Genomic DNA, 9,963 nt, shown 5'->3' with positions numbered 1-9,963 from the left:
TCGGGCTTACAGTTGTGGTTTAATGTTTTTCAGGTTCTTCAGGAGACCGTGGCAAGGCGAAGGCGTGATCGTACCGCTCCTCATGTTTATGTTGTGATGTGATTCTAGGAATACTCTAAATGAATTGTATTGAAACCCTTTTTGTAATAATTTAATGAAATCGGGTTGTTTTTGAAAAGTTTAAATTGGTTGAAATTTTTCGGTCGTTACAACCAGGGTTGGGGTGAACCTGAGAATACTATTCGAAAGGATTAAGGGTCGTCAAGATGACCGGGCGAAAGGCCAGTGAAGGTAGGCAGCTGGTGTTAGATTAATAAGTAGAGTATAGAAAGCAGATTGCAAGGCGATTGGCTGTAGAGAAACTTCGAGGATGAAGTTTAGTGTAAGTGGGGGAGAGTTGTAACACCCGAAAATCAGAAAGACCAAGAAAGGAAAGAAAACCCTAAGCCAAGGGGGTCAACTCGTCGAGTCCAGGGAGGAACTCGACGAGTCCGAGCGGGATCCGGGTCGAAGAGTAAGTGACCGACTTGGTAAGTCGGAGTATGGACTCGGCGAGTCCGGTCTGAAGAGGGAAACCCTAAATCTGGGACTTTGTGCACTATTTAAGCACCTCATTCTTTTCCTTAGGGTTCCTTTACAACTCCTCTCGTCCAAAACATCGAACCCTAGCCGCCATATCCGTTTTTGAGCAAAGATCTAGCCTTGGAGTTGTGATTTGAAGCTTGGAAGAGAAGGAAGTTCATAGTGGTGCAAGAGGAAGCCTTGGATCCAGAGTTGGTGTGGCTTTTCAGAGCATTTGAAGGTAAGAAGTCATTACCTTCACTCCTTTACTCATAGTTTCCTTTTTGTCATGAGATTTGGGGCTTTTATGCCATGTTCTAAAGCCAATTGGAGTTAGAAGTCCAGATTTGAAGTTGTTACTTCATATCTAAGGGTATTCTGGCCTAGAGAGTCATAAAGTATCATTCTTGAGGGTGTGGGTGAAGCATGGTTGTCTTAAACCCGAGTATGGAGTGTTTTGGGCCTAAATCTCCTTAGCTACACGTAAAGTTTGCAACTTTACGTGAGGAATAGGCCTTGGAGGAGTGGATCTACAGTTTGGAGTCCCTGCATGACTTAAAAAGCTTCTAAATGTATGAAGGACTGAATAGACTCGGCGAGTCCTTCGAGTGGACTCAGCGAGTAGCATGAAGATTATAGGAACTCGACGAGTTGGATGAGCAACTCGGCGAGTCTGTTGAAGTTTGCCTTGGACTCGACGAGTCTGTTCTTGGACTCGGCGAGTCAGGTCGCGAAACCCCGAACCCTTCGAGGTAAGACTCGAATCAGTGAGTCGGGTGGTGACTCAGTGAGATGGACAGGACATGACTCGGAAATCGGTGGACTCGGCGAGTCATGGGCTGACTCGGCGAGTCGAGTCACGAATGGAAGGACTCTAAGCATATGAACTCGGCGAGTCAATAGGCAGACTCGGCGAGTAGGGTTGACCTGGAAGGTTGACTTTGACCAGGACTTTGACTTTGACCAAAGTTGACTTAGTTGACTTCGGGGGACAGTTAGACTAAGTGTTGCATTAATATTGGTAGCTTGGGGAGCTAGTGGATCAGGAGTTCAGAGAGTTGCCGGACAGCAGCTAAAGGGGTTATCAGCAAGTTCAGCAAGTTCATGTGAGTTTCCCCTTATATGAATGGGTCTACGGCCATAATGCCAGCCCATGTAGTTGTGAGTAGGAAGACCCGGGGGTTAGCCCTAGGCACAATATGCTAGTATGATATTCAGGACGAGGTCTAGTGTAGCGAGTGGGTGACCAAGGAATGGTTTGCATGATAGTTATACTTGTTGTCTGTGTGATACATGTATGTGCCTGGTAGGAAGGTGAGTGTGGGCGAGGTCCCGTATCTCACAAGCAGCATAGTATGGACGGTGTTCCATATCTCATTAGCAACAGAGTAAGGGCGAGGCCCAGGTTAGGGAAAGAGTGAGTGTGGGTCAGGCTCGTATCTCACTATCAGTAGGAGCGTGGACGGGGTTCCATGACTCATCAGTTGCAGGACATGGGCGAGGTCCAAGATAGGCGAGGCCTTTAGAACAGGATTCAGTAGTATATGTTTAGTTTATGTGTTGTGATATGTTATGTGTTAGTATATGTTGGCGGGCGAGGCCCAGTGACAGGCGAGGCCTAAGCGAAACAGATATGTGTTCGAGCGGGGCTCGAAGCCAGGCGGGGCCTGGAGCGGCGGGGCCGTTGTAGCGAGCGAGGCCCGAGGTAGGGGGCGAGGCCCAGAATAGCGGGCGTGGCCCAGTATGTGCAGTATGTGGTTAAGCATGGTATGTGGTAGGCTGGGGAACTCACTAAGCTTCGTGCTTACGGTTTTCAGTTTTGGTTTCAGGTACTTCCGGTAGCGGAGGGAAGAGCTCGTGGTGATTGCATGTCACACACCATAGATTAGTCAGTCAGGGATGTTTTACTCTGATAATGAAAATATGTTTTGGAAATGATACTCTGAATTCATGTTATGACTTATGATATGTCTTTACGAATATGGTTTTGGTAATGAATTAAAGAAAATTTTTAGTCTTGAAAATTATGACGTTACAAAAAGCTTTGTCGTGTTATGAGTAACAAATGGGCCTTAAAGCCTTGCATTTTTCATTTAAATCACATAATTTAATTTGATTTTTCAAGCTATATTTATGCGATGGATTGTGGATAAAGTTCCTGAACAAAATCTTTTAAACACAACCAGTTGGAGATTTGTTGCCCCTCAACTTTATAAAAAAAATACCCAAATGAATATATGAACTTGGAAATCTCTCTATCTACCCCTCCAATTATGTGTGTATCAATCCAGAATACTTTTTGCTTGTATATAATTGGTAACCTTTATTAAATTCCATTTTTATGATTTTTGAATGATTTGTGTTCCCTGATTAACGTTTTGGCACTGCTGCCAAGCAGCTAGCTTGTCGTGTTATTGCATCATGCGAATAGACCCAATACCATAACCATACATAAATGCACACCTTGCAACAAGCTTTCCTTTGCATGTATTATGTGGGATTAAACTTCAAAATGTTGAGATATTCGGATTCAAGAATAACAATCTGCAGTGAATTCAATTATAAAGAACCCTTTGATCCTAGTCGTACACTTGTTTACACTTCATTGATCATGAAGGGAGATTCATCTTGTACAATGTTGTATAATATATGTATAGTTCTTGAGACTTCATGTATGATTTAACCTTGTTCATGAATTTAACTCTTTTAAATTATGAATACACGATTTTTTTACCAATTGTACATACATGTTTGGCTTCTTTTTCTCGTACGATTTGATTCGGTCAAATGCCTATGATTTGATTCGGTCAGACATGACTGATTGAGGGTTTTTTTCTCGTATGAACTTGAATTTGATTTTGTCTTCTGAAATCGTTTTCTTTATTATGATCTTGAAACCTTTATGTCCTCTCGACTTGAAATATTGTTGGAATTCCTCCGAAGTTGTGAAATATGATTTTGTTAACTTGAAATGTTGCTAAAATATGATTGTATGCTAAAATCTGATTTCTTATACGCTAAAGTCTGATTTCTTGAACTTGTGTGTTGAAATTATGAACTTGTATGCTAAAACTTATTTCTTAAACTTTTAATGCTGAAATTACGAACTTTTATGCTAAAATTTGATTTTTTTGACCTTGTATGCTGAAGTGTTTTATGTTTTTATCATTGATTTTATCCTAGACATGTCAAAAAGAGGCCTAAAGTTAGTTGGAATCAAGAATGTGTGGACAAAACTTGTCTTGAAGTATGCATACACGAAATACAACTAATGGTCAGGAAGGTTGTAGCTTGAAAGCAAACTCGTGGAAGGTAGCATTGTAGAAACTAAAAGATAACACAGTTTTGTAGTCGATCAAAAGCAAATGAAGAATCCATACAATTATTTAAAATCAAATAATGCGGTTGGGTTGAAAGTGATTGTCAAAAAGTGATGGCCAAAACGTAATTTTATCGTTGATCATTGCTTGTTTTGCAGTTCATAACTTTATAAGAAAACGAAATATTCATGATTAAATATTTATAGGCTTTGCAAAGTGGAGAAAGTGATGGCTAATACATACAAGATATAAAATGAGATTTAGGCAATAAATATATGGCTACTTTACATGACTAGATTACCAATTAATTATTTTCAAATGGTCCAAGTCAAATTTGTATGCAAATTATTTATATTTAATTTGGATTTTTTTTATTTTTTCTAAAATTATGTAGCTACTTTTTTCAGATATTTTATCAAAAATATATATTTTATCCAACATAACAATATAACATAATGGTAAAATAGTCATTTTCATTATTCTACACGTCTTATCAAAGATATAATAAAAACATTATGATTTCAATCAGAACATATTCAAAAAAAAATTATTTAGACATTTAACTCAATCAACAAATATCAGATGCGTAAAAACTATCTCATATCACTATGTACTTCAATGGTATTTGAGCATAGTCTTACTTGTATAAGTCACAATTATCTAAACTACTTGATACCCAAAAATCACTAACATTGAATGGGTGTCGTTGGTGGGTTAAACAACATAAGGTGTTCCATGGTTCAAACAGAAACTTTGAAGGACTAAACCTACAAACCTCAAATAGTTTAGGGGGTGAAAGTCCAATTACGACGAATGAGCACAGGATAACATAGGCAAAATTGCAAAAACATCAATTCATTACACGATCCGAAAGAACAAACGGATTACAACAAAAATCCGCCTAAACCTTTCTTAAACCCTTCTTTCAAAGATAACCCACAAGAACAATGCAATTCTCCATGACAATTACAACCCCAAGCTTCCCATCTTCACCCCCATTCCACCATTCCACTTCCCACCCCCCTTCATACAAACACCCTCCTATCACAATTCATCAAAACCCAACAAAACCCCATGATAATTCCATAAAATCCCTAAAAAAATCCGGGTTTTTATCAGCAATTGGAAACGCAATCGAAGAACAAGAGTATCGGAAAGCTAGGGCTGAAGTTATCCGAAAAGGAACAGGGTTAGAAGGTTACACAATTGAGGGTCTTTCAATCGGAGGTCATGAAACTTGTGTAATTGTTCCTGAATTGAAGTGCGCATTTGATATCGGAAGGTGTCCTGCTAGAGCAGTCGCCATGAATTTCTTGTTTATTACTCATGCTCACCTTGATCACATTGTAAGTTCTTCAATTTTTCCAATTTCGATGTTTAATCAACCAAATTTAACAAGTATTGGATTGATTAGGGTGGGCTACCCATGTATGTAGCAACTCGTGGTTTGTACAGCTTGACTCCTCCTACTGTATTTGTTCCTCCTGCCATTAAAGATGATGTTGAAAATTTGATGGAGCTTCATAGGAAGATGGGAATGGTGGAGTTAAATCTTGATTTGGTTGCATTGGATGTAGGTGTGGTTTCTTTTTAAGCCCTTTTTGTATTATGACACATTAGCACTTGATAAATTTTCAAATCTTAACATTTTTTTTTATTTGAAGGAGAAACATATGAGTTACGAAATGACCTTGTTGTACGCCCGTTTAAAACTCACCATGTGATACCCAGTCAGGTATAATTTCCTGATCTTATTTATATTGTCCCAAAAACATCATGTGAGATATAAATAAGGTACACAAATCCATATTGGAATTGAATTTCTCATATTGCAAGTTGTTTGAGACTTGAACTTCATTATGTTTATTCGGTTATGTGTTGTTGGTTTATGCTCTTTTGGAGTATCACTAACAATTTATGTCATTATATTGATGAATGTATGGGGTTCTAGAGAAAACAATTGAGTAAAAGTGGTTGACTTTTGTGATGATCATTAGGGTTATGTTGTTTACTCGGTTCGCAAGAAGCTAAAAAAGCAATACGAACATCTAAAAGGAAGGGAGATTGAGAAAAAGAAAAAATCCGGTGTTGAGGTTTGTAGTTTTGGATTTATATTTTCCATAAAACTATTTATACATATTCACTCTTTCATAATTTCTATTTGTGATTTTAGATCACCGATATCATATTGTCCCCGGAGGTGGCATTCACCGGAGATACAACTTCTGACTTTCTACTTGATCCAAGAAGTTCCGATGCCTTGAGGGCCAAAGTTCTCATAACCGAGGTACCTTTTTTGTTAATATTGTCAGATCTGAGCGACACAGTGCTAAATCTCTCAGTGGATTTTTGACATTATCTGTTACTTACAATATCCTGTTGCGTATTTTTTAAATTATTGGATAGGCGACTTTTTTGGACGACAAATGCAACATCGAGCATGCACGAGAACATGGTCATATGCATATTGATGAGGTATTTGATACATTCGATATACACGCTTTAAAATTTTAGGAAAAGAAAGATTTATTTTTGTATGCAAGGATTATAATCGGAGATTTAAACTTTAGATTATGGAGCATGCAAAATGGATCCGAAACAAAGCCATTCTTTTGACTCATTTTTCTTCACGTTACCATATCGAGGTAATCAAATAACACACCCAAGTTTTTGTTCTTTTAGAATAAAGCAGAACACGTTGTACTGTGTTTCACGTGCATTAGATGTTAATGGAACAAAAGACAAAAACACCCTCCTTATATCCTTTTTTTTATCACGTTTGTAGGAAATTCGTCAAGCTGTGGCAAAATTGCAATCGAAGGTTTCAGGAAAAGTTGTTCCTCTTACGGAAGGTTTTAGGTCAATGTACACATCATAAGATAAAATTTGAAGTTGTCAAATTTTGTGGGATTTTTTGTTGAATCATTGTGCATATGTAAAATGTTAACTACGAACCATTGTTGAAGAAAAACATGTTTAATTGAACAATATCTCAACCAAAAAGTGTTGATTAAAACTCTTATGGAATTTTTGCAAACAGAAGAGCAGCATTTGTTCCTCCAAATCCAAAAGCATTTGATAAAGCTGCTTTGATTTGCATCTTCTTTGAAGTTTTCAAAGGCATAAAAGCTTCTTCAAAAATGGGATCCGGGTTACTTATATTAAGCGACAAGGGCGCAATACCCTACAAATAAAAATAATCAACAAATTAAATAAATAACAATTAAAAAAAACATAGTTGCAAGATTTTGTATTTTACTTTATGAATGGCAAGAATTGTAAATATTGCCTCAACAGCTCCAGCAGCTCCTAGAAGATGCCCAATAGCACCCTGAAATGTGTGAAAACATATTTTCTTTTCGGGTTATTTTCATGATTAAAGTTAAAAACTTTATTAAAAATTAAAATAAGATATTTTTTTACAAGTTATACCTTTGTGGATGAAAAAGCTAAGGCACCAGACATTGCATGTTTGGAAAATAACGACTTAATTGCATGGGCTTCCACCATGTCACCTAATGAGTAAACAAATTGAATTTTACATATACTTTTTTTTTAATATTTATTGTAAAATAAATTAGTGAATATTTTATATATTATTTTAAAAGGGTATATTACCAAGAGGTGTAGATGTAGCATGTGCATTCACATAGTCCACTTGATCATGGCAAATACCCGACTTTTGTTCACAAGAAAAGATAAATTATTAGTTAAAAAAAAAAAAAAAAAAAAAACATATTTTTAACCTGATACCTGTTTTAAAGCACGTGACATGGCCAAAATGGCGCCTCTTCCATCTGTGTGTGGTTGTGTGATGTGATGTGCATCACCTTATAACAAGAAAGCTCATACGTTGTAAAACATCAAGTCAAAGTATGACAACCAAAAGTCAACAAAAAAGTCAAACCTGACATCCCATAACCACGAAGCTCCGCATAAATCTTTGCTCCTCTCTTTTTCGCATGTTCAAGTTCCTAAAACAAAATAATGTTTACAAAACAAGGGCAAATTTGTAAAAAATTGAAACTTTTTTCTATAAAGTCATTCTTTCTGTATCAAAAAAAAAAAAAAAAACATTATGATTACTCACTTCCAAAACAAGAACACCAGCACCTTCTCCTATTCTGCATCAAAAAAAAAAAAAAAAAAAAAAATCATTTTTATTGTTTTTCACATTAAAGAAAATCATATATTTAAAATTATTTACTAACATACACAAATCCATCGCGATCACAATCAAAAGGGCGTGAAGCTTCTTGAGGGGTAGAATTGTATTTTGTAGATAATGCCCTTAACCTACATCAAATCGATCGATCATATTTATATCACATAAAATAAAATCCAATCCTTCTTTTATAATCTAAATGCTCATTATTATTTTATTATTACCTACAAAATCCTGCTATAGATAAAGCATCAATGCTAGCTTCAGTTCCTCCAGCCACCATGACGTCAGCATCTCCAAATTGAATCATTCTTGCTGCATCACCAATGGAGTTTGCCCCTGTGGCACAAGCTGTCACTGCAGCATGATTTGGCCCCTAAATTCAAAGATTTATAACTGAAAATGGTAACCTAATTTTCATGAAGAAAACTTTATTTGGAATAATGATTTTATGATTTATTCACACACCTGGAAGCCATACTTCATGCTGACGTGTCCAGCTGCCATGTTGATTAAGATTCTAGGGACAAAAAAGGGACTGAGGCGTCGTAGTTTCTGAGATAAAAAAATCAATTAGTTGATGAAAAAGGGGATAAAAGTCATGGAAAATTGTAGAAGGATAAACCTTTTCGCAGATTAGTTGTGATGCATCTAGTATATCACCAATGCTTCCAATTCCTCCACCTATAGAAACACCCTGATTGATTTACGTTAGAACAAAAAAAGAAAGAAAGAAAGAAAGAAAGAAAGGGGGGAAATGACATTATTAAGGAAATTTACAGTTTTTTCCTTTTCATCCTGCTCAGAGGGTATCCAGTTTGCATCTTTAAGTGCTTCATCTGCAGCGCATAGAGCGTAGCTTATGAACTTTGCCATTGATTTACCATGCTGAAAATGGAAATCCCCAAAAAAAAGTGATTATTTGATTGATTATAGTTGGATAATCATGAAAATGATACGCTTGAAAGATTGTTGTTGTATGATACCTTGGAATCGAGCCATAATGCTTCGTTGAATTCGCCAGGTTTAGTACCAGAAGGTACGATACCAGCCACTTTGGAAGTCAATTGATCAAATGTATACGACTGAGTGTCTCGATCGAATCCATTCATCTTTAGGTCTTCGAGAGATAAAGCTCTGATACCACTTTCCCCTTTGATTAACCGATTCCATGTAGTTTCTACTCCGCAACCCAATGGTGTAACCATTCCTAATCCTATAACAGTTTGAAAATAGCGCAGATTGAATCAAAAGAGAAAATACAAGAACTCAGATGCAGCTAGGGAGAAGAAATTACCAGTGACAACAACTCTTCTATGAGGGAAAAAAGGAGGAGGTTTGAAGGGTTCAAGAGAGCTGCTAGAAGATGAGAAATTGCGATGAATACAGTGGCATAATTGTGCAGATTTACACCACAAACGCCTCTTCATAGCCATCAGAGGCTTTTCGCTTGGACTTTTTTTTTCTTTCAGGAATTCGACCAGGATGAAGAAATCTCTAAAACCCCTGACTGATTTTGCTGTTCGTGTATTTATCTTGTTGTTTGTGTCCTTGGTGTATGAATGCAATGTCAATTTTTCCCCTTAACATTTCAATTGTGATATTGTTCCCCTATAGAACTTAGAAATTTTCGTTGAATGGTTCAAATATGAAAAAAAAAAAAAAAAAAAAAAACTAGCTGAAATAAGATTAAAATGATTAATAGGATAAGGAGTTAAATAAATGGTAGACAATATGGGTTTTTTTTCTTCATATATATAACCTTTGGTTAGGGTTGTTCGTTATTTGGATAAAACCGAATTGTCCAATTAGACAATTTGGATTGGACTATTTGGTTCGGATATTCGGATTTTTGGATTGGTTTTCAACAAAACCGAATTATTATTTTGGATTTCGGATTGGTTTTGGTTTATAAAA

The 9,963-nt window shown here is 36.6% G+C and overlaps 2 protein-coding genes across 2 annotated transcripts; one reads left to right on the top strand and one right to left on the bottom strand.

Annotated features, from left to right (window-relative positions):
- Nucleotides 1-4,723: 4,723 nt before the first annotated feature.
- Nucleotides 4,724-6,903, top strand: LOC111902819 (tRNase Z TRZ2, chloroplastic). The gene is made up of 8 exons (XM_023898634.3): nt 4,724-5,227; nt 5,296-5,458; nt 5,546-5,616; nt 5,879-5,974; nt 6,055-6,168; nt 6,288-6,356; nt 6,452-6,526; nt 6,667-6,903. Exons 1-8 carry the CDS (start codon nt 4,829-4,831, stop codon nt 6,757-6,759), a joined length of 1,080 nt encoding a protein of 359 aa, XP_023754402.1. The 5' UTR covers nt 4,724-4,828; the 3' UTR covers nt 6,760-6,903.
- Nucleotides 6,759-9,639, bottom strand: LOC111902818 (3-oxoacyl-[acyl-carrier-protein] synthase, mitochondrial). Its single transcript, XM_023898633.2, has 14 exons — nt 9,344-9,639; nt 9,033-9,262; nt 8,827-8,934; nt 8,672-8,743; nt 8,515-8,601; nt 8,271-8,422; nt 8,097-8,177; nt 7,972-8,005; nt 7,789-7,855; nt 7,635-7,711; nt 7,500-7,560; nt 7,314-7,396; nt 7,141-7,212; nt 6,759-7,065 (listed from the first exon to the last, which is right to left on the bottom strand). Exons 1-14 carry the CDS (start codon nt 9,480-9,482, stop codon nt 6,901-6,903), a joined length of 1,428 nt encoding a protein of 475 aa, XP_023754401.1. The 5' UTR covers nt 9,483-9,639; the 3' UTR covers nt 6,759-6,900.
- Nucleotides 9,640-9,963: the final 324 nt, after the last annotated feature.

This window comes from Lactuca sativa, chromosome 7 (assembly GCF_002870075.4).
Source record: "Lactuca sativa cultivar Salinas chromosome 7, Lsat_Salinas_v11, whole genome shotgun sequence".
NCBI lineage: Eukaryota > Viridiplantae > Streptophyta > Magnoliopsida > Asterales > Asteraceae > Lactuca > Lactuca sativa.
This window is presented reverse-complemented; position numbering and strand designations above follow the sequence as displayed.